The sequence below is a fragment of the Diorhabda carinulata genome, chromosome 2 (assembly GCF_026250575.1).
Source record: "Diorhabda carinulata isolate Delta chromosome 2, icDioCari1.1, whole genome shotgun sequence".
Lineage (NCBI taxonomy): Eukaryota > Metazoa > Arthropoda > Insecta > Coleoptera > Chrysomelidae > Diorhabda > Diorhabda carinulata.
The window spans coordinates 2485382-2513139 of record NC_079461.1 but is presented as its reverse complement, the minus strand read 5'-3'; the positions used below and the strand labels follow the sequence as shown (position 1 = coordinate 2513139).

The following is a 27758-nucleotide window of genomic DNA, read 5'->3' as shown; positions in this document are numbered from 1 at the left end:
ATTACGCTTACGACTACGATCTCAGTTATGCGGAACGTAAAAGTATGGAGGTTGTAGACGTCTATTAAGGAATTTTCGGATGATTGCTTCATTGTCAACATAATTTTCCATAGGATAACGCCTTATGTGTCGATTATTATGCTAGTCACTGAGACAAATACTTTCTCGAATCAATTTCTATGAATAAAATTGAAATTCTAATTGATAATGTGTAGAAACTGTTTATTATATCGAGTGTGTCGAATAATTCATATGATTGCGTGAATGAAATGAATTTATTAATTACCAAAGGGATTTGAAGATGCATTTAGAGCGTTTCCACATAACTTTGGTCCGCCATGTAACCGTTTAACCCACGAAACCTCCCCCATGGATACCTGTCTACATATACACGCACCCCAAGCAACTCTAATTCTTTTTCAAACAAGATGTGAAGATTCTGGACGCAGCTATGCCGATTTAGCTTGAAGATGTCGACATCCGACCACTAATTCGCGAGGTACTACTTGCAAAATTCCAATCGGCGACCGAAATTATACAAGTGAAGTGCGTGGATGAGATGCGGACTGTAAATTCGATGCACGCGTTCTCCTGATAGCAGTTCTGCAGATTGATTCGACTGCTCAACTAACGCCAACGTCACTGTATAGATATTTTCGTTAGTTGCGTCGGCAACAGAGCCCGTTTTTATATTTTCAACAATGTTATTAAAAAAACTACGTCTGTTATACTTTTATTCATATATATATATATATATATTTCGTACTGTGAAAAGATTTACATTATTTATGGTTAGCCGATACATTTTAACATAATAAATTATTCACGAAGTGCTTCTAAATGGAATAAACTTCAAGTAAGCGATATTTGAAGAACGGTATCCACACTACTCTCTTTTTGATCGGTATCCGAAGAAGATTTATCAGTTAAGATATCATCATCAGGTGATAAACCCGTATCTTCAAAATCTCTATCAACGATCGCTCTAAGTTTATCGTTTACAGAAATACTCTTCTCGATATCATCGTTAAAATATCTTATAGTATCTTCATCGATTTCCGTAGTTTGTTTTTTGAGAACACATTTTATTTTTGGTTTAAATATATTCGCATTTGGAACAGGAACGTCATCTTTTATAACGATCTCATCATTATTTTCTTCAGTTTTATCTCCGATTTGTTGTTTCGTAAATAGGTTGCTAGAAGTGGAAATATCTTCATAACTTATCGGTTCGTTGATGACACTTAAAATATTTTCGTTACTTTCGGTTTTACTTATGGTTATCATTGGAATGCCGTCAGACCACACCGATGAATCAGAATCTTGTCTTACTCCGTTAGCGACTGTTTGGTTTTCAATCGATTCCCTCAAATTTGTATCTATATCGGTTATAGAAACTTCGGTTATAGGCGTGAAAGGCTCCGAATTGAGATGTATCACATCTTTAATATTGATATGTCTGTTGAAACCAAAACTATGTCTTAATCCTTTAGAAGTCGAAGGTTCGTGATATTCGTTGCTTTTTTCACTTAAAACAGGTTTTTCGTTTATATGTACGTGTTTTTGATCTACTGTTTCTTCGTGATGAACTTGAGTCTCGGGTTTAGATTTTTTTAATTGCCGCGCTTTCAAAGCTACGTTTTGGAAATCTGCGCTTCCCCAAGAAAAAGAAGATTTAATAGGTTTTGCTGCTACTGTGTCATAAGGTAACGAATCATGTTGTTCTGTGTCAGTACCATCGTCTGCATCATCGGACGTCGACGATTTTCTTAAGGCTCGCTTTATTAATTTATGAAAGAAATCTGTAATAATAATAACATTATATCAATACGCATTTCTTGCGATAAAATATTTCTTTTTTGATAATTATTAATTTTTCACACCATTGAATCAAGTATTCAATGGTGTATAAACTTTAATTCACACCGAGACTTCCTCCTGCGAAAAAGTTTCCTTAACTAGACCCTCCTGAGGACGAATCTCTTCGAATTAAATCGAATGACTCTTCATGAGGACGAATTTCTTTAACTAAGACCTTCCTGAGGAAGAATCTCTTCGAATTTAATCGAATGACTCTTTCTGAGGACGAGTTTCTTTAACTAAGTTCGATTACCTCTTTCTGAGGAAGTTTCTTTAACTAAGACTGAATATATCTTCCGAGAAGTCTCTTTAACTAAAGCCAAATACCTCTTCTCGTTGAAGTCTTTCTAACTAAGACCTCCCTGAGGAAGAATCTCTTCGAATTTAATCGAATGACTCTTTCTGAGGACGAGTTTCTTTAACTAAGTTCGATTACCTCTTTCTGAGGAAGTTTCTTTAACTAAGACTGAATATATCTTCCGAGAAGTCTCTTTAACTAAAGCCAAATACCTCTTCTCGTTGAAGTCTTTCTAACTAAGACCTCCCTGAGGAAGAATCTCTTCGAATTTAATCGAATGACTCTTTCTGAGGACGAGTTTCTTTAACTAAGTTCGATTACCTCTTTCTGAGGAAGTTTCTTTAACTAAGACTGAATATATCTTCCGAGAAGTCTCTTTAACTAAAGCCAAATACCTCTTCTCGTTGAAGTCTTTCTAACTAAGACCTCCCTGAGGAAGAATCTCTTCGAATTTAATCGAATGACTCTTTCTGAGGACGAGTTTCTTTAACTAATTTCGATTACCTCTTTCTGAGGAAGTTTCTTTAACTAAGACTGAATATATCTTCCGAGAAGTCTCTTTAACTAAAGCCAAATACCTCTTCTCGTTGAAGTCTTTCTAACTAAGACCTCCCTGAGGAAGAATCTCTTCGAATTTAATCGAATGACTCTTTCTGAGGACGAGTTTCTTTAACTAATTTCGATTACCTCTTTCTGAGGAAGTTTCTTTAACTAAGACTGAATATATCTTCCGAGAAGTCTCTTTAACTAAAGCCAAATACCTCTTCTCGTTGAAGTCTTTCTAACTAAGACCTCCCTGAGGAAGAATCTCTTCGAATTTAATCGAATGACTCTTTCTGAGGACGAGTTTCTTTAACTAAGTTCGATTACCTCTTTCTGAGGAAGTTTCTTTAACTAAGACTGAATATATCTTCCGAGAAGTCTCTTTAACTAAAGCCAAATACCTCTTCTCGTTGAAGTCTTTCTAACTAAGACCTCCCTGAGGAAGAATCTCTTCGAATTTAATCGAATGACTCTTTCTGAGGACGAGTTTCTTTAACTAATTTCGATTACCTCTTTCTGAGGAAGTTTCTTTAACTAAGACTGAATATATCTTCCGAGAAGTCTCTTTAACTAAAGCCAAATACCTCTTCTCGTTGAAGTCTTTCTAACTAAGACCTCCCTGAGGAAGAATCTCTTCGAATTTAATCGAATGACTCTTTCTGAGGACGAGTTTCTTTAACTAATTTCGATTACCTCTTTCTGAGGAAGTTTCTTTAACTAAGACTGAATATATCTTCCGAGAAGTCTCTTTAACTAAAGCCAAATACCTCTTCTCGTTGAAGTCTTTCTAACTAAGACCTCCCTGAGGAAGAATCTCTTCGAATTTAATCGAATGACTCTTTCTGAGGACGAGTTTGTTTAACTAATTTCGATTACCTCTTTCTGAGGAAGTTTCTTTAACTAAGACTGAATATATCTTCCGAGAAGTCTCTTTAACTAAAGCCAAATACCTCTTCTCGTTGAAGTCTTTCTAACTAAGACCTTTCTGAGGACGAATCTCTTCGAATTAAATCGTTGAAGTCTTTTTAACTAAGACCTTTCTGAGGACGAATCTCTTTGAATTAAATCGAATACCTCTTCCAAGAAGTTTCTTTAACTAAAGCCAAATACCTCTTCTCGTTGAAGTCTTTTTAACTGAGACCTTCCTGAGGACGAATCTCTTCGAATTAAATCGAATACCTCTTCCTGAGGAAGTTTCTTTAACTAAGACTGAATATATCTTCTCGAGGAAGTCTCTTTAGCTATTGGATTTTTCTATTTTTATTTTGGTGTGCTGGGGTCTCCACGTGGGGCGCATCCCAGCATGAGAAACGCAGAGCTAATATATATAGTTAGAATAAAAAAATATTTACCTTTACTTTTGTTTTCCGGTTTTCCTTCTTTTTGAACATCTTCCTGTTTAGGAGTTTCGTCTAAACTTTTACCAGACGGAAGATTCCCCATTAGCTTTTTCCATTTATTGAAAGGAGTATTTGATAATTCGTTTGATTCCCCAGATCCTCCTCTTCTCCTTCTATCTGCTAATTGGAACATTTTCCTTCTTTCTTCAGTCCTTTCGCGACGGAGTTGAATCTACAAGTATTTGAATAAGGAAACGTGGATAAATTTTATCAAAAAAAAATGATTATATTTGTTACCGTACCTTCAAATCTTCGTTAGCCTCTCTAAGCGAATTGGTTAAAGACATCAAATAGTAAATTATCAATATCAATAGTACCAAAAGTGGTATCACTATTCCCGGCGAAGCAATGTAATCCAGAGCTCGCCGGACGGGTTCTGGAACGTTATCTCTTATCGTGTTAGTAAAGATGTGAAATATTCTATGGTATTTAGAAAATGGACCGCAATGCCAAGATGGTTGAATCCAAACAATTGTAAAACCCACAGGTAAGACGCATAGAAATAGCATAGCCAGTAAAAGTGCATAATAAAAGTTATTAGATCTGGAAGAAAAACATAATCTTAATCCTTGAATGTTCACATGAACTCAGGGGTTTTGAAAAAACCTCATAGATAAAAATCACATGGGGATTAGTTGGAAGATCGGACTGGTCACTGCAAATCGTCCATCTAACCACGAACAACAAATTTCTGTAGCATTTTTACATACTGGTCTCGAATCATTGAAACAGTGATGAAATCCTCGAAGAACCATGGATCAATATAAATAGAAATGGGTTTCATCATTGAAAAAAGTAGTAGTTTATTCAGACACAACCTCACACGCGTTCCTACGAGAATTGGAATCACATTCTAATAGTTTTTGCGCAATCACCATCTTCTATGGATGGAAATGGGTCTTCTCATCGCAGAACTAGAGGCAGACGCATTTTTGAGCGCTAAATGCCGTGGTGATTGCATCATTATAAGCCTTAATGGGATTTGAACCAAACTTCATAACAGAATGGTACGAATTTTGAAAACTGAAGTTGTCGTTGATTCAGGGTACTTTTCACTCTAGTTTTGCGTCGAAGCTGGAATACTATTATGAATTTTCCATCATCTAAATGTCTAGAACAAAACTCGACAAATATATGGCGCTCAGATTGTCTTCATTTCAATAGGATTTAATTTTTGAAAACAGACAATTGAATCGGATGGTCTAGCACTGGGATGCTGAACTAGGCTAGAAGTGGCTTGATTGCCGATTCATTTTTTTTATAAGAGAGCCGATCCTCAAGGAATTCTTACACGAAGCACCATCAGTCTCTTCATAGCGTTGCTAAACAGTATTAAATTGAAAAAACTTCTTACCTGGAGGCTCTAAATATTACTTCTGGTGGTACGTTACACGTCATAACTGCCCATCCTTTGAAATACATTGTAATATATAATTTTATCACGTTGAAAACCACTAGACCAGGGCAGAAGAACATTCCCATCCAAACCATACCTTGGTTATTAACTAGTGATAAAATGTTTTCAGCTACTTTAAAATCGCCGTATTTTGGAAATTTTTTTTCTAAATCCCAGCACCAGCATCTAGAACCACCAAGAATTGATAATTATTGAACTGAAACTCAGTTAAAATTGCCTCTCGTTTAAATCGAATGGAATATAAGTAAAAGTTAGGAAACCTTTCTGGCTTCCATATTTTTGATTATATGTATCATATTTTCAATCTTACCTATTCATGACTCTCACAAATATTCCTCTGAAAAAATCCATTCCCAGTGAAGGCACTATAGTCATTATCAAATCCATAACTGTGATACTCATCAATTCTTGTCCGAACATCGTTTCCCAACATAAATTACGGAATCGAGCCTTCATGGTATAATTCATTCCGGTTTCCAAGTTTTCGATGCCCAAATCATCACATATTTTTGTACAATTACTGTACCCAATAGAAGATGTCGATGTCTCGTAATCTGTCGTAACAGACGTTGAAGAATTGTTAAAAATAGTTGATATATCATAATCAAAACGCCCTTCGTCGATACGATCAGTTATATTCATGAGTAGAGGGAGGATTGTAGAACTAATCTCTTCCCAATAAGTTGTGGGTACTACATTTGTACTTGTCGTGAAACTTTCTGTTAAATTTTCAAAATCAATCGGTGTAGAATTGGTGTTATCTTGAAATGAATATAAAAGATAAGTTAAATAATCTGCAAACTTAGATTCCAAATCGGTAACATCTAAATCTTCATAAATATAGGTTATGTTATCTATGGTAGTATTAATTGTATTGGAAAGGAAATTAATCAATGAGTTATTTAAAAAAACTAACTCTGATTCAGATTCATTGAAATATGAAGTTATATTCGATAAGATTTTGGTAGAAACATTTGTTATTACTTCCATAATCTGGTTATCTGAATCGGGGAAGCTGTAGCTGTCTATACAATCCAAACGACATTCCGTCCAAGTCGTATTTTTAAACATCTGAAGTTCCTCAGTCTAAAAAACAATTTTTTTCATAAAATATGAAACGTTTTAAGTAGTTTCTACTCACCATGTCGCCGATTTTACCTATCAATGCGAATATTAACGAATATAAATTCCCCAAATTAAGAATCATAATCCTAAAATATTGATAATCAAATTATTTACTTTCATTAAACTATATACTGTACGAAAATGGTCATAGAAGTATTTATCATCATTGTTGGAAAATATTTGACCCTCGAGCCATTTTTTCAAGTCTGTGAACTGAAAATAATCCGAGGGCTCTAAATCTGGCGCATATGGTGCATGAGGTAGTAATTCAAACTTTAATTCATTAAGTTTGACCGTTGCATTAACGGATTTTTGAGCTGGTGCATTGTCTTGATGAAATAACACTTTCTTCTTAGAGCCGTTTTGGTCTGATTTCTTCGCTTAAAAGCTGCAGTTGACAGTTTTCTTATTCAAGATAGTCGATGAAAAAAACCGACGCCATGACCCTGTCTGCAGATGAAACATTGCCAAAAACTCGATGGAAACATCTTCACGACGCTGTTTTTGTTTCATTGTGAGTAAACGCGGCACCCGTCTTGCACATAGTCTAGCTCAGAGTAGAATCTAGTTCAGCTTTTATATTGGTTGGACTAATTTTTTCCATGTTTACAAATTGACTGACAGCTTTCACTAGTAATGGCTGCCAAATAAATACCAAACAACGATGTATCTTCAAACTTGAAGCATACGTTGTATAGATTGTGTACTTTCTAATGCAGTGGCATTTTTCACACAACTACCGCCATCTCTAGGTCAGTCCAGGTACTTCTACGACAGTCTTTTAGTACTTTTAGGTATATTACAGCTCAAAATTTTAAAGAATAAACTTTTTTTTTAGTCTGCTTTAGTCGTGTTTATCGCTCTTTTAAATCCATTACGTCTAAATCTAGAAGGTTTTTTGAAGATCCGTGGATTAAAATGTCCAAAGGCTGCGAATTGTACAATTTGTACTGAAAATATTAACTTGGGTGAAGTTCTCTGTAAAACACATGAAGCTACCTCACGCTATGGATACCAAAAAAAAATTTTACTGGTTCTAAAAACTCGTTTTACCAAAGACCAAAAACCTCTGAAGCTTTTCCTATGACACAGGAAAATGTTTTTATTTAATTTGGCTTAGAATGTTTTAAAGGTAAATTGAATAATAAAAGTATGAATTGTTTTCCATATTTTTTTCATAGTAATGTTAATAAAATAATCCAAAAAGATCAAGTTAACATCAGGTTTTGGAATGAAGAAACACAAAGGCCACAATAGATTGATGATTCAGTAAAGAACTAAATGTATGAAATGACAGTCCTCTTAATAAATTTTGAAAAAATTGATTTTGGATTGCTTTAATAGCCGCTATTATGGGTGTTTGTCGTGGGTTTGTATCCCATTCAGTTAGTACATCATATTTATTATACTGGTTGTTCAAACTTTGTAGTAATTTCAATTAAGTACGAAATCGATTTTGCGAGGAGATTCTAATTGAATCCGATAGATGATAATCAATTCACAAGCCTGTCAAAATTTTTAAACAGGAAATTATCAATGAAAACTGTAAACATATAAGAATGAACTATATATTAAATACACATTTACGCTTTCTCTCAAATTATTACCTTCCTAATTGTAGCCTGAGCTGTTTCCTTGGATGGTACTGTTCAAAAATTCCCAAAACTTCGAATATCATTGGGAATATAAATGTTAGTATTGATATTACTATCGCAATTTCATTTTTTCTCCAGAACGTACTCTCTGCCTCTGGATCCGTAGATCTTTTCACTACCAATACTACTATATACATAGAAAGAGTTAATAAGGCAATTACGATAACGTTTACTAATACCCGAAATGAAACAATTCTCCATCTAAAACATACGAGATGGTATTTACATCAATAATTAAATGTCTTTGCATATATTTGACGATATAATTAGGTATTTAATAATCACAATTTTAGATGGTGCTTGATAAATCTAAAATTTTATTAATATTGGTAAACAAGTACAAACATTCTGAATTACTGGCCGATATTGATTACTAAAATCGTATTAACAATATCTAGGAACAGCATTAGTCGAATTTATAAACAAAAATTGATGATAAACTCGAAAATGGAAATAGAAACAACCAAAACCAGACAAAACCTGTTTGTTTTGGTCTTGCAAAGAAACAAAACCAAAATTAGTCTTGCTCAACACTAAATGGAAGATTCAATCTCGGAAAAAGACTTTGATAGATGATAGAGACATGAACGAATGAAAAAAATATAAAAAAAAAACTAAAAAACGAGTAGATTAAGAAACTTGTTGGGATCCGTCTTAAACTCACGTTTCTGTATCTTTCTTTTTTTCTGCTTCTTCTAGTAGAGCTTCTTTGAAACCCATGACAATAGAAGCAACTCTATTATGAGCCGTTTCAGCATTTCCTATCATATAATCCCACGCAGTGAAAACTTTCCAAGTGAAAATACATTCGTCGTCTTTTTCCGATAATTTCGACATTCGAGAATTTTCCGCCATTCTAAAATTTAGAAGAATGTAATGGATGAATCCAAATGATAATTATGGACTAAAAGAAATAATTCAAACGAATAGGTAACTAGAAAATTAACGGATTAATGGATGGATTCACGTACTTTTTCAATGTTGCAAAAAAACTGTATCCGTAGACAACAAGTCCGGTGACGAAATAGGCTATAGGCATTTTATAACCTCCAGATGACCCACTTGAGTACCACCCATAAAACAGTGGCGTGTATTTGAGAAGCCCGTCGAATTCCCAAAGCGTCATAAAATTTGTAGCGTTATATTTTTCTTCTTCTAATATAACTTTCCGATCTTGGAAATCCAAAGGATTGGCTATTAAATACTAGAAATAGATATTTTCACTAATTAGCGTTTATATCTACGACAATTGTGGAAAATAATTGAAAAAAAAACCGTTGAAAAGTTACGTAAACATTATCCTATAAGTGATTCTCTGTTTTAATACCCAGTAACAAAAATAGGATGGACGGATTTCCTGCAGAAATCGTTTTTTCTTTATATCTCGGTTGAAAGTAGGCAGAAAGCAAAATATAGCTTTCATTTACAACTTAACAATACACGAACTTTTAATTTTCTGCCTCAAAAGAGGTACAAAATATGGATCAAAAGACATTGATTGACAATCGACTTCAATATGCATCAAAAAACATCATTCAACATCAATTGACAATCGACTTACTTCAATATGCATCAAAAGACATCATTCAACATCAATTGACAATCGATTTACTTCAATATGCATCAAAAGACATCATTCAACATCAATTGACAATCGACTTACTTCAATATGCATCAAAAGACATCATTCAACATCAATTGACAATCGACTTACTTCAATATGCATCAAAAGACATCATTCAACATCAATTGACAATCGATTTACTTCAGTATGCATCAAAAGACATCATTCAACATCAATTGACAATCGACTTACTTCAATATGCATCAAAAGACATCATTCAACATCAATTGACAATCGACTTACTTCAATATGCATCAAAAGACATCATTCAACATCAATTGACAATCGACTTACTTCAATATGCATCAAAAGACATCATTCAACATCAATTGACAATCGATTTACTTCATTATGCATCAAAAGACATCATTCAACATCAATTGACAATCGATTTACTTCAGTATGCATCAAAAGACATCATTCAACATCAATTGACAATCGACTTACTTCAATATGCATCAAAAGACATCATTCAACATCAATTGACAATCGATTTACTTCATTATGCATCAAAAGACATCATTCAACATCAATTGACAATCGATTTACTTCAGTATGCATCAAAAGACATCATTCAACATCAATTGACAATCGACTTACTTCAATATGCATCAAAAGACATCATTCAACATCAATTGACAATCGACTTACTTCAATATGCATCAAAAGACATCATTCAACATCAATTGACAATCGACTTACTTCAATATGCATCAAAAGACATCATTCAACATCAATTGACAATCGACTTACTTCAATATGCATCAAAAGACATCATTCAACATCAATTGACAATCGACTTACTTCAATATGCATCAAAAAACATCATTCAACATCAATTGACAATCGACTTACTTCAATATGGATCAAAAGACATCAATTAACCATCGACTTCAATATGCATTCAAGACATCATTCAATATTAGCTATCAATCGAAATCGATCGACTTCAATGGACATCAATCGAAATCAACAGACATCATCCTGCAAGAATTGTTTAAAACTTGCTCGCGGGATAGATTAGATGAAGAAAGTGGAATAAGTCAATATCCAGATGCATCTTAAGGATGTATTGCATATTGAAATAAAAATATTGGAGGCAAAATAACAATCAGGACAGAAATTGATATTAGAAAAGCAAACAGTTTGGATTTCAGCACTGTGAAGATACTACAAGAATTATCTATAAAAATGTTGTTAAATACTTCGCATTAACTATTGCCCCAATACCTTATTCAAGGTATTTGCTCTAGATACAAAGACTAAATAGCATTCTGAAATAAAAAGTCATACCGTAACACCAATTCGGATTCCAAATCAAACATGACATTATAGAGAATGTTTTATAAAATATTCAATAAAATAAATGTAAATTTTGAAGCTAAAACAAACTGTTCGGCAGCTTTCCTAGATATCACAAAGTATGACACTGATTTTATCCAATCCTATCAGGAGTTCCTCCACAAATTTCCAACTATCAACTGAAAACAAAGTGAAAAGAATTATCTGATTGAGGAGGCACGGAAAAAGAGACAAGACCATTTTTTATTAATGATTTATTTGATTTTTAAAAACATTTTGTACATAAAAAATTACTGATTATTGTTTCAACCAATTAAATGTTCTAACATCTGTTCAAAATATCCATCAAAACTATCTTTTATCGTAGTTTCACTGAATACGTATGGCTTGTAAGTATCGTACACTTCCAGAAAATATATCCCGTTCGGAATTTCTGGAGAAGCTGCTATACCCATAGGATAAGCTTCCAAATAAGGCGACGTGTTATTCATATATTTCAACCACGATTCATACGAATACGCTTTGAACAAATCAGGTTTTCTAACGGAAGCTATAAATAAATCGCAAGCTCTCATATGGCTACAACTTACTGAAAAAAGAAACAACTTGAAATATGTCTGGTAAAAATATCGATTATACAACTTACACAGGTAACATCCCCACTGTTTCTCACCACCATCAGGATAATAATCAACATGACCTGCTGGGGTAATCATACCAACATATCCCCCGTTTGTATGGATCACGTCGACGAAAGATGCATCCGTAGGATCCAATACTTCATCTAATGACTCGATATGAGGCCATTCGTACAAAGGCGCAGCTGGATCCAATCCTAAATGTATTTTTAATATCTCTAAGATTTTTAGCAGCGATATGTAAACAAGTCAAATAATGTTTGGACCTTTGGAGGTTGCTGAATATCAATAATGAACCAAATAGCTGATCATTAGTTAGCGTTAAGCAGTTTGTATTGAAGAACATTTGCAATGGAAGAGTATTTGACCAAAAGAAAAATCGTTATTAGAAGCAGCCGTAAAAGTCTTATCCTATTATTTTGTCTATTAAATTACCAATGAGGAATAAATTAAAAATTTGAGTTTCAGATTAAAAATAATAGTCTTTCACCTGTAATCCTCCCTACTTTACAATTATTATCGTCTTCTTGGACATCGTGGCCGATTTTAGCTGCAATATGGGCGCCCATACTGTGACCGATAATATGAATATTCGACAACGCATAAGTTTTTATCCTTTCCAAAAACTGGACGAACTTTTTCACCTGTTTTGCCACAACGTAACCGTGAAGTCTAGTCTCGACATAAATAAAGTGAGACAAAGGGGCCCAGTCAACAACAATTACATTCCATTTACCAGTTGTTGCTAAAACTGATATTTGAATAAAGATTAGTAGAAAAATGTATAGTTGACAATTTGTTAAGAATTGTGGACTTAAATATATCGCAGGAGTGAAATCTCGAGTATTTTGTTATGAAAAACTACACAAATCAGTTGTTGTCAATAATAATTTACGTGTCAAGTTAATCAGTTCAATTAACGTTGTGGAAAAAGTTTTGTATTCTATTCGCGTGTAATGGCACCTTTTTAAGTTTTCACGATTAAACAATGGGTGGCGTAAATAAATTATTTAGTGCTAAATCAGTTTGGAAATTGAGTGAGTTGTTGATAGTGAACGTTTGAAAGAAGTAAAAATGGAAAAGTTTGCGTTGAATGATTTTTTATGATTCTAATAAAGCTCATACTTAACAACTATGCATAAATTGCTTCATGGAACTGTTAGTACTTAAGCACCACCAGAAAAGACTATTCCCAAGTGCTTTGCAGAATTTCGTAATGGTCGTGCGTTCGTTAGTGATGAAACATCGATGCTAAGAGCAGCACGTTTAAAAAAGATCAGCACGTGACTTGCCGATTTAGGATATCGAACACTACTATACAACAGATTAAACACGAAAAGATCCGCGGACAGATTTTTAGCATATCAAGAAACTGAAAAAGACTTTCAGAACCATGTTTCAAAGATATCAGCTCCAGAATTGGTTTGAGCCTAATACTACAATATTCTATGAAAGTGGAAAGCTCTTTCCAAAAGATCTATTGTTAAACTCGAACCAAATTTTACTTACCTTCTGATAATTCTCTTACCCAAGGAGTATCTTTTCCATTCGTCCATCCATGGATAATAATTTTAGTGGATAATTCAGGCTCAAATGGCGAATTTTCCAAAGAAACGTCATCATCAATGATGATTTCATGTGGAGTGTGGTTCCTACATAAGATTTCGATTATTTTGTCATTAGGATATTACTTTAGATGCTGAATGTTTTTTGGTGGCTTTTCATTACTGATTCTTGGTACTAGATGAATAAAATTGATTCGCTTATCTGAATCATTTCTTTGCTCATTCTTATTGACGAATTTGAGACATTTGTATAAGTTAGATATTTGAACTGACTTTCTCGGATAAATCCTGATATGAAAAGTATGCGGGGTGCGTCCACCCGGAGTTTATTTGTAGTGCGTGTTCAAAAATTTTGAAAATATAGAACCTACACTGTTTTAAACAAGCTGAAAGTAAATCTAAACCCAAACATGGTTAGTGTGGGATGCTCTGCACATGTTATTAACAACGCAGTACCTCACGGATATGATTTACGGCTAGTAAATATGCAATCCATAACCTCAAAAATTTATATTTTCTCGTCAATTACACAGTACGAATCGAAGCTCTTAAAGAAGTTTGCGGAATAGTTGCTGATAAAAAGTTATTGTTCTAAAAGATTTACCCTAAATTTGATAAGGATGGTGGATTCAAAATTCGGGGTTTCCGCGTCTTTCCCGGTTGGCAAGTCTTAGATATGACAACCCTAATCGCTCTAATGATTAATGTTGATATGGTTGAGCAAGTAATTTTATAATTCGCTTCAATATTGATCCTTTGGCGTAAAAAATAATTTGAAAATATAAAAACTCAATGAAAACTGCACTTACCTATAATATAAATAAAACGTCACTTCATTTTCCGGTGGATAATAATTATACAAACGATCTGGGTGAATTATTGGAAAAAAACTGCCATATATTTCCACTAAATGCACTAGGGCGCTGAATATAATCAACCTCACGGGCATATTTTATTGTTTCACGCAATATGTTTTGAAATGCATATCAAGCATAATTTATTTAGTTTGTTTTTGAAAGTATAATATAAATAATAATTATACTGTGGCGAGTTTGTTTTTATTAAGCAATTTTAATTAAAATTACACAAGTAAATACCGTAAATTATATCTAACTAAAGACAGAAAAAAAAACTTTTAATCATATGCCAATCCATTCTATTTACAAAGAACAATGAAGATAAATCTCCAAATATATAAAAAAAAGCTCGAATAAACATTAAATATTGATAGTTTCTCATGAAATTAGGAAATTTCAATCCAAATCCTGTCCTCATTATATTGTCCTTGATAACGTCCTAAACTCATAATATCTTTATGTAAATTTGCTCTAAACTAATCTAGGTGATGATGTATTTGAAGGGAAAATCTGCACCCCTGAGTTTATAAGATATTTTTGAGTTAATTTTCAGGTTCTTATTGCCAAGGAAACTATAAACCACTGCTTTAAAGCGTAGCCGCGTTTATTTTTTGTAGAAAATCTCTAAATTCTTCATTGATCATCACTCTCATGGTTTGTGGACCTACAAAAATACCAGCTGCAACTGTAGTATCTGATAATTGAGGAAAAATGAGTATTCAAAAGCTTCAAACTCTTTGCGAAGAGCCTTCACAGAAACTTTTCAATTTTATTTGCAACCGAGCATCAAAATATGATCCAGAAAGCTCCTGAGAATGTCCACTATGAGGTACTGGAACCATTTTTAATGGTAGATATGGGTACTGAATCTTTTAGATACTTTTACCAGCTTGGTTGGATCAACTACAGAAAAATATCAATCGTTTGTGTGATCAGTGAACTTCCTCTGTATTCTTGGTATAACAAACATCATATTTGACTTCTTCTTCTAATGACTTGTACTGATACACACGTTATACGTTACAAATTGTAATATTTTTACTTATTTATTTATAATATTTCGACAGAGGGGTTAATGTATACACATGATGTTTCCTACTCACTTAATTTATTTATACATTAATATAAAATCACTAAACTGTGCACTAAACACTGAACTATTCACTAACTTATAACTAAACACTTAAATAATTTATTGAAATACACCGTTTACTTGACATCCAGTTATTTACTGATTACTACGGCTGTTAAAGACCCGTTTATATATAAACAATCATATCCAGAATGTTTGAAATTTCTAGATTGACGTAAACAAATAGAAAGATCCAATAGAAACAGTCACAACATAAAGTGAATAAGTTATATAAGGAAACTGCCGCTGTGTATTAATAAACAAAAAGTGAATGGTTTCTCTGGGAATTATAACCGCCGTATTTTTCAAACTTGAGATTCTATTAACGTAATAGAGCAGGATCGGCTTCTCGGTTTACGTTAGTGGACGAGTTCTTTGAAATTAGTAAGTTATGATGTACTTACTATCTTACCTTTTAATGATCTTGGCAGTTACTATCAAAATTTAGATGTCTATAGTTAATTTTGACTTGAAATAATCTTCGTGAGGCCAATTTTTTACTACAAACTGAAAGGATTCGTTGCAAATGTAGCAAAAAAGTTATTTTTACACTTATTCGAAGCTGTTTTAGGTATCACGCAACATAAAATTACATATCCGAACATTTCATCTGCACAAAACCAGTACCTCGAAACAATAATACAAAATCTCCTGTATGTACCAATAGCGACAGAACAGATAAAAATATTTTTTGACAAATTAGTTCTCGGCTTCGTCATTTGTATCCAGGGACTTATCTTCTAGCTCAATCTAATTTGAATGATCTCCCTTGGGATTTGGGATTTGTTAAATGACAATCAACAAGAAATCTTTACCTAAGAGGATGATGCGGTATTTGGTAACGATGCTAAATTACTTCTACAAAAAAATGGGTTTCCCTGAAGGCACTTTTTATTCATTCATCCAAAATTAGTGCCAAAGCTGTATCATTTCACAATAGCAGTCAATATCGATCTGTACCTCTGGTAACAAATGCGAGGATATATTAAAAAATTCTTAGCCTACTATAGACAAAATTTCAATGTCAAAATATATTATTACTCCTCTTAATTGGATACATTTATTTACAGCGAACCTGCAACGTCTCTAGACCTTTCAAAAACAATGTTTCTTCCTGCTCTGCAAACCAGACCTCCACAGCTTTCATTACCTCTTCGTTGGAAGAAAATTTACGACCTTTTAAACTTTTTTTCAGTTGAGGAAAGAGATGATAGTCGGACGGAGCCAAATCTGGCGAATGAGGCGGTTGTTCTACTAATTCAAACCCTAAATCACGAATTTTTTGCATGGCAACATGAGATTTGTGTGCAAGGGAGTTATCCTGCAAAATCAAAACACCTTTGGATAGTTTTCCGCGTGTTTTCTCTTTAATTTTTTCCCGTAGAGTGGTCAGTAATGTCGAATAGGAATCTCCAGGTATTGTTTTACCTTTATCCAAAAAATCAATCATGATGAAACTTCTTAGATCTTGTAGAACCAGAGTGTCGCCATTCCATCGATTGTAGCTTGGTTTCTGAATAGTAGAAATGTACCCAAGTCTCATCCATAGTAACAATTCGGTTTAAGATTTCAAATCGAGCACAGATCGAACGCGATGCATCTACTCTTGCACGCTTTTGGTCTACATTCAAACATTTGGGGATCCATTTTGCAGCAATTTTTCTCATGTCCAAATTGACGTGAACTATATGATGAACGCGTTCGAATGAAATATTCAATGCTTCAGATATACGTTTTAGCCCAATTCGACGGTCCGATAAAATCATGTCATGAACTGCATCGATATTTTCGGGGACTGACACAGAAACTGGCCTTTCCGATCGGTCATCATCTTCAATGGAAAATTTACCTCTTTTGAAGCTTGTAGTCCAATTTTTCACGGTCGCATACGAAGTACATTGATCACCAAGGGTATTAAGTTTATCTTCGTAAATCTGCTTACCTCTTAACCCTTTTAAATACAGGTACTTGATGATGGCTCGATACTCAAAAATCGAATACTTACAGTTCAATTCCGTTGATCTATAAGTAGTAGCAATATTATTTGTATTACGACACTAAATTTTATTGGTAATAATCGCGTTTATACTAATAGAAAATGTTATTCTTCAAACTATGTGTGAAAATCTCAAAATACTCATTTTTTATTGTAGAAAATACACAATCGTAAACTTTATTTGGTATAAATGAAGCCTTCTGATGACGGTTGATTGTAGAAATTTAGAATATAATGATTGAATATATTGTACGATACTTACCTCAGGTATAGTTACGAATGAAATGAGTGCAACTGAAACCACTACGTTAACCCATAACAACCACCTCAAAAATATGAAATATGACGCTACCACGGATCCAAAATGTGATTCGATCTCTTTAATTTTCAATTCCCACGGTATAAACCACATAGACAAATTTAACATTTCCCTTCTGAACTTTTGCCATTTCTAAAAATTTAAGAAAACAATTTAAAACGTCTTTTTCTGTTTTTCTACTTCCAATTTTTCTTTGATTTAATTTATTTATATTGAATAGTCATTAAAAAAAACTCACTTTGATTAATAGAATATGCCAACGTGCCAATAAATCTCTCGTAGAATGGCTTTGTGCTAATCTTTCTTGCAAAACCCCTTCGTGTTTTTTAATGTAGGCTTTAGCTTGAATGACCAACTTGATTTTTTTCCGCATATTCCAAGGTTGCATTCGAACGTTACTCAAAACTTCTTTGTGCAACTTGATATTTTCGAAAATTTCTTCTTGCGTCGCTTCCGCTACCAAGTTTTCATCCATCGTGATGGCCGTACTGAAATCGATTTCCAACATCATTAACTGCGTCTTCCTCCTCCTTTTTGGAGGTTTTTTCCGACCAATTAGCCTAGTCACAGTTGAATAATGGATTGTGACGTTATTTTTTTGTCTATCACCAAACCGATAATGTTATATTTGCGAGGTCTTCCATGAAACAATCTGCCGAACTTCAACTGTGCATGCTTTTGATCAAGAAATATTGCATCATACCTTCATTAAGGTATAAAGGTCGTTCAGTCATGACAAATGCTCTAAATTGGAGTCTTCTAGATCATTCTATATGATGATGCCCTTCCTGACATTGAGAAGGTCATCATCGATAGTTAAGATGAAAGAAGTTTCAAAAAGAGCTTCGCAGAAATGTATTTGGCTATGAGGTCATTACTTTGTACGAAACTGATACAAATACTAAAGCAAATTTAATTATCGTGTGAAGATTAGCCCTGTTGGTGGCAGATGTTATTGTGATAAAAAAATTACTCACTCTCCCGATGAATTGGTAAAAACTGAAGATCTTCTTGGGCCGTTATCAGCGTTGGGCAATACATCCGGACTATATGGTGAACTAGCTCTTCTATTTTTACGTTTCGATTTTCTCGTAGATGCTTTTCTTTGCATGATTACATTCGCACTAGCAGAATAATCTTCTTGGTCAGAATCTTCTCCATCTACAGACATTTAACAACAAATTGAAAGATTTGCCACTTGATGGTTGGTCAAATCTTAAAGAAATTCGGAAGGAAGCCGCTCACCTGTATTAATTACATCCATAGTGAATGATAGAGGATTGAAATAGTTAACTTTTGTGGAGCTATCACTTTTCACTGATTCATCAGCAAATGTAACTGATAGACGATCATCGGATGGTTGAGGAGAAGTTGGTTCGCCCTAAGACATCATGATAAGTTTATTATCACGATTATATCTTCATTTAAATGGATTTTAATTATAACAAATAAACTAATAGAGTACGAATGTTATGTTGGTAAAGTTTGCCAAAATTGATCAATTAGAACCGAAATTATAGGACGTTATTACTACCAAATAGTGACAAATCAACTAATTTCTCGATTTAACTGATTATACATATGGAGTAAGGACTGTCTTAGTGGGAAAGGTATTGTCATGAAGGGAAATGTGCAGTTACCTGGTAATGGAAACCGGGTAAACATACAAATAGCTGGAATTTCAAAAGGCTAATTCATTGGACAACAAGCCGGTGAAAGCTTGAATCCAGGATCAAAGCAAATTAATCCAGACAATCAACACCTATGTTTGCTTCAACATACTTCTTTTGAATCCTGAATTGAACGATAACAGGGATGGCAGAAGGTATTCAGAGGTTACAACGAACAATTATGACGAAGACTCGAAGCCATTCACTATTAGAACAATATTACCCCGAAAAGAGGGTGTAAGAAAATTAATCGAACTTGTTAACCTATACTCCCGATAGTTGATGAAGCTAGGTGATTTTTTTTACCAGAAATCATAAACCTCAGCCCTATATCAGTTCAAAACAATTCGCAAAACTTGAATGAAAACCTTAACTCCTGAAAAAATGTTTAACATTTTCCAAAAGATACATTTAATGAATTAAGGGATGTTTTAAAAATTGATGAATTGGAAAATTTCAATCTCAAATATAGATACGATTTTCTTAAATTCTAACCAGCTGTAAATGAAGCAATAGGTAACATTATTATTAATTTTGATAAGGAAAATAATGAACTCGATATAATTTCTGGGATTTTATTTGCAACTTGATTTTATTGAAGAGTATTATGGGCTTAATCTGTACAAAAATTAAATTTTCAAGATCGAAAATGCTATTTTGCATGGTTTCAATGTTGCCTACATCGATGTACGAGGATAATCCCAGATGTACCTGGCTCTACAAAGAAAAAACAAAATATATTTATATTTATTGTTCAGCGTATTCTCCTTTTACCTCCATACACTTTTCTCTCTTCATTGTCGGAAAATCTTTGACCACCAAGCCATGTTTTCAAGTCTGGGAACAGAAAATAATCCGAGGGCGCTAAATCTGTCGAATAGGGTGCATGATATAGCAATTCAAACTTTAATTCATTAATTTTGGCCGTTGCAGTAACTGATTTTTGAGTTGGTGCATTGTCTTGATAAAACAACACTGTTCTTAGAGGCATTTTGGCCTATTTTTTTCGCCAAAAAACTCTATGGAAACATCTTCACAACGTTCACTAGTGATGGCTTCCAACCAAATACCAAACAACGAGGTGTTTTCAAAATTGGAACATTTGCTGTATAAATTGTGTACTTTTTAATACAATGGCCTTTTTCAAGCAGCTACCGCCATCTCTAGGTAAGGCCAGGTACTTCTACGAGAGTCTTTTAGTACTTTTAGGTGTATTACGGCATTGCAGCTCAAATGTTGAAGATTTTCAAGATTGTCATTGAAAATTATCCCACGCTCATTCCAAAAAACCGACGCCTGCAGATGGAACCGTCTTTTCCTGCTTTTGGGGCCGGTTCTCTCTTTTCAGTCCATTGTTTTGATTGTTCTTTTGATTTCATCCATGGTTATATGTTTTGTTCCATTGTTGTGTTCCAACTTGCGCAAAGTTTTCTCATGTCCAAATGTTCAGTTAATAAGCAATGTACTGCACATTTTGAAACGCTTACTATTTCTGCTAACTCGCTCACTTTCAGTCAGTACCGTTTTGTGGATTTTCTTCAATATTTCTGGAGTCGTCACCTCCTTTGCTCGACCTCAGCGATGCTGGTCTTCGTCTCGTTTGAACACTGCTACCAAATATTTTACAGTTGATAACGAAGGAGCAGTCTCATTCAAAATAGAATCTATTGCAGCCTTTATATTGGTTGGGCCTTTCAAATAAAAGTATTGTACCACATAACGATGATGTATTGCAGCCTTATCCAAGTCAGACTTGGTATTTATTTTAATGAGTAACGACGATGTAAAAATTTCTTCTAGTTTTAATATTGCATTTACACATACTGCGGTCTTTATTCACACGTGTCAACGTCAAAGTGAAGTTGGGGAAGTTGTTTAAGAAAATTGTATGAACAAAAATGGATAAAGAACAAAAAACTCGTGCAATTTCTACCAAGTAATGCTTTTGGTTAACCTTGTGAAGAAATGTGAAGAAACAGTCGATTCCTATAAAAAGTGATACAGTAACTTAGAAGGAAAAGGAAAAAAATTATGAGGAATTGCCAACGCGCGACGACAATGTTGATAATTTCTTCAACATCATCGTCGAGTTTATCCAATCTTCAATCATTCTACCAAAACCCTTCATAATATTGTAAAAAGGTGAATAATTTGAAAAAGTTAATTTTGGATCATCCGTTTCATGATAAACTGACGTTTAAAATACCCCAAAATCAAATTATCCGATAAAATCGTAATTTTGGATTAGATTTTGGTTTTTTACCTGTTGTTTCAATCAATTTAGTTGATACACTACACATTCGCTGGTTTACAAGCACGAACTCGATACTAAGTTTTATTTGAATGGAAGGAAATTCCTTCACTTCGTTCATTTCCCGAGATTGGGAAGAGGGGTTAAAAGAGTTTAATCAAAATCATGGGAAACCTTCGAACACGCATTTATTCAATCTAAACCACACCTCTATGAAAAAACAGTTATTAGCGAAATATTCTTTTTAATTTCGTCTTTTCTCTTTTTCTCATACTTGTAGAGCCAGAACCCCAGAACTACGTTGACCAATAAGCTAATGGGCTCCGTATGAGATCGCGTTTAGTTGTGATTTAGTGAGACGTCAAAACAAAATTTATTTTTCTTGTTTTCTAGCACGCTGTTCTGTTTATTGAATATAGGGTGTAGAATTGTTTTTCAATTTCAATTTCATTATACAAAAATATCATTTACTAGTATGCTTTGTCAAAAAATTGATACAATTTATAGACAAAAGCTTTTAAAAACTAAAAAAAACATAAAAATAACTAAATAAAGATATAAATAAAATAAAATTTCAATATACAGAAGAATAATCACAATAAGTAACAAAATTATAGGTAATAGGTAATAATTACTTAAATTAAAACAGTATTCAGGATGTCCGGAATTAAATATTATTATTTGAATAGAAGTCGTTTACAAAGTAGAAGGCACTTTCCATTAAATATGCCCTGAAATTATTGCGGAATGCGGGAAAAGATGATATCGATTTGATTTCAATTGGCAAGTGATTGTGCATTTTTTTGCATTGTAAAATATTGAGCCCTTAACTAATTATGAACGTGAAATTAGTAGGTAAAGGTCGTGCTCTGCATTCTTAAGCGGATTCAAGGATTAATAAGGAATGAAGAGTCAGTCAGTCAGTTTTAATCTTTTAAAGAAGTCGAAGGGAAGTGTCTATCGGGGATGCGACTCAATAAAGGCATAATAGACTGTTAAGGAGGTCGATAAGTTTAGTTCTTTGGAAAGTCATCTCAGCGCAAAGCTGGAGGAACTTAATTTTTTAGATAATTGTCCACAACAAGCCCTAAGAATTTTACAGATACATCAATGGTGGTGTTTTTTAATAAAAAATGCTGCAATGTATGTTTATATTATGAAACTTTGGTTTTAGAAACGTTGAGATAGAAAAGATTAAAGGTGATTTAAAGGTGGTTAGGTCACTAGAAGTGCCGTGGGATCAGGGTTGTTTCAAGAGAAAGCAGATGTCCCATTTTTTGACGTTTAAAGTACAAAAATTAATTTAATGCAATTACTATTAAGAAAATATGACGCTAAATAAATAGATTCCTTTAATTTCTTCTTTCTTAGACCTTTTCATTTGTTTAAGCTTCTAAAATGTTTTTGACTTTAGATCTCTTTTGATTTAAAAACGATTTAAAAAAGTCGAAACGTCAAATTTTCATCTGTATTTAAAAAATTATAAAAGAAACTAATTTTAAATCTAAAAAGAACTAAAATCAAAAACATTTAGAAGCATAAAGAAATGAGTATATAGATAGACAGAGTCACAAGCTAACATAAGATCAAGCTTGTTGGAAGAACTGAATAACATTGTAGTATTGTATGATGGAAATGTCGAAAAAATTTTCTAAACACTTCATAAAAGACACACGGATCCTCCTAGTATTAGTTGTTATATGTTACAAAATTTGAAATATGCAAGACAACTTCTAAAAATTAATTCTTCAATTACTGATTACCCCGCTACATCTAAATAACTACATATTCACAATGCTTGGTCTTTCGAGCCGCGTATAAACCTGTAGAAGGCTTGAAAGTCCAGACAAAGAAACTATGTAACTACGAAACTTTATGTAATGGTAATTATATTGTTTTACAATCACAAATATTCCAATAATATAATTTAGTTCCCTTCATTATCCTCGAAAGGTTTTTCTTGCTTTTCAACTAACTGTCCGTGTGTAAATGACTTATGAGTGTCATGAGTTTATTTTGATTTCTATTGAAGCCTCAGCATCTTTTCTTGCTGATTCTACTAAAAAAAAGCCTATTGGCAATTCAAATATCTCTAATACCTACTGACATGACAGTTTTTGCTTCTTCTTTTTAGTATAAAATATTTTTTTAAAAGTGAGCTACACAATTTCCGAAATTCCTAAGCACAAGTATAATTTATTTCCAACTTTCAAAGATTAAGGACACTTCAGATACACATAGGTGAGTTTTAAAATATTCTCAGGACTTTCCGACGTATAAATCGACTCAGCAAATCGTGTCATACCCTAAACATAACCTCAAAAGTAGCTATGACGTTATTGGTGTTCTGTTCAATGCCGACTGTAAATTGACTCGAATTCAAACTGGACTGTATCAGCTTGATAGATAAACAGTGTTCGGTGTGCCCAAAAATAGCGGCAACCAGTGATATAAACGAAAAAGTTAATCAAATGATTCTGGACGACCGTCGAATTAAGGTTATCGAAATAGAAGAGGTTGTAGAAATTTGAAAACAACGTATTTGCCATTTATTTACCGAAGAATTATGCATGCCTGAGCTAACCACTCATCAAGATCAGTGGTTGTTCACTTTGGACCAAAAGAATAAATCGAATTTTTGTGTTGATTAATACCTTTAGATGAAAACTGCCACGACTACACTCCTGAATTGAAAAACAGTGGATTGCAAAAGATGAACCAGCTCCGAACAAGTCCAAAACGGTATCATCATCTAGAAAGTGATGACGTTCGTTTTTTTGGATAGTGATCATTCAAAAAGGTTGAAAAATAACAGGAGAGTATTACGAATCATTGATTGCTAGGGTTTTTTTGGTGATAGACATGACTAAAATCACGAATTGAACTCCAAATGGTCAATCAATTTAACCAATCCATTAACGAATGTTTACGATGACATTATCTATTTCTTGAGGCATGTATTACCGACTAAATATGACGTTTTTCTTATTTTTAATAATTTCAAAGAGTTCTCGTTGTTTGTTGACACGTCTTAGTATCTCTTCATTAGTTAGTTTAGCTGTCCAGGGTACTTTAAGTATTCGGCGATGTATCCACGTTTCGAAAGCCTCTAATTTATTAATTCCATCTTTCTTATATATCCAACCTTCCATACCGTAAATAAGTACCGACCCTACCGCCGATTTATATAAATAAAATTGACAGATGACATCAGAATCATGTCACAGCGCCCTCTTAGGCTAGAAAATATTTATTATCAAATATCAAATTATCTCGTAACTACTTAATCAAGTTTGTTTGGAAGCAAATCGTTAGGTTTGTCGGTGCACTCGAGGGAACATTTTTTTTTATGATTAACGCAAATCATCCCTGTCAACGAATTATTTAACTCACTTATTTTCATTTCAAGGAAAAAAATTAATTGCTAATAGCGTTTTCACATTATACGGAGCATTTAACTGAAACACTCCCTGTTCGTGTCGTGTCGCGAATAAAGATGAAAACCGGGTAAAAAAGAGAATTAATTCAAACACGTGATTGGTATATGTACACCGCTCCTAATAGGTAACATTAATAATCTTCATTATCGCAGAAAAGACAGATTCATTTTAATATTAAAATATTTGTTAATAATCAAAAAGGAACAAATCTTATTTATGGTTAAATTATTAATCCTGAAACTATTAATTTTGCCTGAAAGAGTCGCTGCTGTCATAGAGTCCTGAGTAGGAATTTCTGGAACCGTTGGTGATATTCATATTCAACATACTGTTTACACCAACACTCACAATTACATTGTCTGACGCGCGTTTCGATAACCAAGTTATCGCCCTCAGAGTTCAGTTTACCTTCAGTCTCTGAAGACGATAACTTGGTCATCGAAACGCGCGTCAGACAGTGTAATTGTGAGTGTTGGTGTAGTGGTGGTGTAAACAGGTACAACATTTGGTGATAAAAGTTCTTCACGAGTCATTGGTATAACGAGTTTAAGAGAGGACTAATAACGAGTGAGACATTTGATTAAAGAACCTATTTAGAGACTTCCACGTCATCCTTGCCTTATAATTTATTATTTGTAGACTATTAGATGTCTTAAGCTTCCTCCTCGTTAGAAGTTGTGGAATATCCCGTTGTTTAAGTTGATAGTCTTTCCAATATTGCTCATTTGTAATCTTTCTAATTTTTTCAAAAGTATTTCTATAAGATTTATTCTTCGAGCGGTTTTCAATACGTTTTCATAGATTCAGATGATGAGATCGGCTTATTTCAGTAATTACTTGTAAGTTTATAGTCGATGTACCAGTTAATTTTCTGCACGTGTACATTTATTCAATTTAGTCATACCTACAGGACAATTTTATACCAAATTTGAAACAATTTTGATAATTTCTTTATCATTATAAGCAAGAATTGTTAGTAACATCTATGTTTGAGTTGCTCAGGTCTTTGTTGAACTATTTATTAACTTTTTTTTGAAAAAGATATTCCAAATTGTACTCAATAAACTTTTTTTATATTTATTATTTCGATGTGCTCAAAACTGTGTGCGCTGTCTTGCTCAAACATACTATTTTGTTCTGGGATTTTGTGATATGAAATTTTCATTCATTTCTAGATTTATGTAATGCAATAATTTTTCTTGTGAACGTCAAAGAAACATCACTTGGAAAGTATGAACATTTTAAAAGCATTATACAATTTTGAATTTCGTGTTGCATATACAAATACACAAATAGAGACTCCATCAATTATTCTATGAACCTTCTACATAAATTTTTCTATACATATTTAGCAATTCTATTTATAAAAGTAAAGTTTGCAACAGATTTCATCTGCTGGCAACATTATTTTCAAAAATTAAATAGGAACAAACTCAATGAATTAGTTCATATTTAGTGTGGAAAACAAAAAATTCTCTTCTTCTCAAATATATCTAGTGTTTTGTACATAGCAAACATTTTACCGAGTTCCCTTTTCTTTTGATTTGCTTCGAATGATGTGTGTCATAGTTTTAGGCAATGGAGATACTTCCTGAACAATCTCCATTAAATTTCTTATCTTTCGTGATTTCTAGTTTACTCTGTTTGCATTGTCTTCTTCAATGTTTGGCGAAGACATTCAAATAATGAGGCAAAGTAACAGTAGCCACTTCCTTTTGACTTTTTGACATTTTAATTTCGTCTGATTATTGAATATGATGTAGTTTAGAGTTTTAAGCAGGTTGTTTTATCATAAAATAGTTTTTTAATTTCAATTAAATACCAACCTCTTGATGAAACTTGAATTCGGCAGTTAAACATCTCGGTTTTCCAAAATCCAATCTAAGAATACCCGGTGGAAGAGTTTTCTTAGAAGTGTGTGCATTGTCTTTATTGTGATCCATTATTAAACTGAAATATCAAGTTTCCTTAATAAAACAAATTATAATTATTAAAAACTCATGCAGACAGAAAGTGGATACAGAGAATGTTCAATAAATGAAAAAATTTGAAAATCTAAGTAATGAGAAATGTAAAAAAAAAGAGCAGGAATTAATGACGATCCCCAGTATCATGTTCCGGCTTGCTCGCAATTGTTTTTTAGATATATCCATAAAAAATAGACTAAAAGTGATAAATCTGGACGTGTAATAATTTTGACAACAAGCCTGAAGTGTGATAATGCATCAATGAGTTGTGGTTCTTACTACAGAAACTTTTTGATTGCTCAGCAAACCTAAATGGTTTGATTTATTTGAATTATCTTCTCCAAATAATTCTCCCCGATAACAATTAGAAATAATAATCACATTTAATGGAAAAAGCTGCACTATTGCACTATTATTAAGTTACTTTACTTTATCAACACATTGTATATATAATACTGAAGAGTTTGTATCATTTTGGGACTTGAAGACCTTCTGAATCTCAATTTTTCGAATGTGAATGGTTTAACGAAAAATTTCCAAAGCTCTTACCTTCTGAAGCACTGCGATACACTATAAAGTGAAAATATGAAAATGTCGGAAGACACACCACACCTCGTGTTACTTTCAGTAGAAATTTTAATATTAACTATTTTAATACAGTCAATGAAGCACCTACGCATCACACGCGAATTATTATTC

The 27758-nt window shown here is 33.3% G+C and overlaps 2 protein-coding genes across 2 annotated transcripts; both read right to left on the bottom strand.

Annotated features, from left to right (window-relative positions):
- Positions 1-852: 852 nt before the first annotated feature.
- Positions 853-27758, bottom strand: LOC130903657 (transmembrane channel-like protein). The gene is made up of 15 exons (XM_057815884.1): positions 26919-27758; positions 18977-19112; positions 18709-18892; positions 17970-18219; positions 17675-17863; positions 9270-9502; positions 8963-9154; positions 8251-8499; positions 6660-6729; positions 5829-6604; positions 5456-5683; positions 4344-4644; positions 4054-4273; positions 1224-1802; positions 853-1157 (listed from the first exon to the last, which is right to left on the bottom strand). The coding sequence occupies exons 1-15, from the start codon at positions 27033-27035 to the stop codon at positions 853-855; spliced, it is 4029 nt and encodes a 1342-aa protein (XP_057671867.1). The 5' UTR covers positions 27036-27758.
- Positions 11464-12613, bottom strand: LOC130903650 (uncharacterized). The gene is made up of 2 exons (XM_057815877.1): positions 11871-12613; positions 11464-11813 (listed from the first exon to the last, which is right to left on the bottom strand). The coding sequence occupies exons 1-2, from the start codon at positions 11938-11940 to the stop codon at positions 11530-11532; spliced, it is 354 nt and encodes a 117-aa protein (XP_057671860.1). The 5' UTR covers positions 11941-12613; the 3' UTR covers positions 11464-11529.

Bases quoted from the DNA above. Each gene is read 5' to 3' on its own strand.
- LOC130903650 (XM_057815877.1), bottom strand. From the start codon at position 11,940: ATGATTACCCCAGCAGGTCATGTTGATTATTATCCTGATGGTGGTGAG. The intron at 11,814-11,870 runs GTAAGTTGTATA...TTCTTTTTTCAG, and splicing joins ACAGTGGGGATGTTACCTGT to TAAGTTGTAGCCATATGAGA.
- LOC130903657 (XM_057815884.1), bottom strand. From the start codon at position 27,035: ATGGATCACAATAAAGACAATGCACACACTTCTAAGAAAACTCTTCCA. The intron at 6,730-8,250 runs GTAATAATTTGA...TCAATATTTTAG, and splicing joins CTCAGGCTACAATTAGGAAG to GATTATGATTCTTAATTTGG. The intron at 1,158-1,223 runs GTTATGAAGATA...ATAAAACTGAAG, and splicing joins TGTCATCAACGAACCGATAA to AAAATAATGATGAGATCGTT.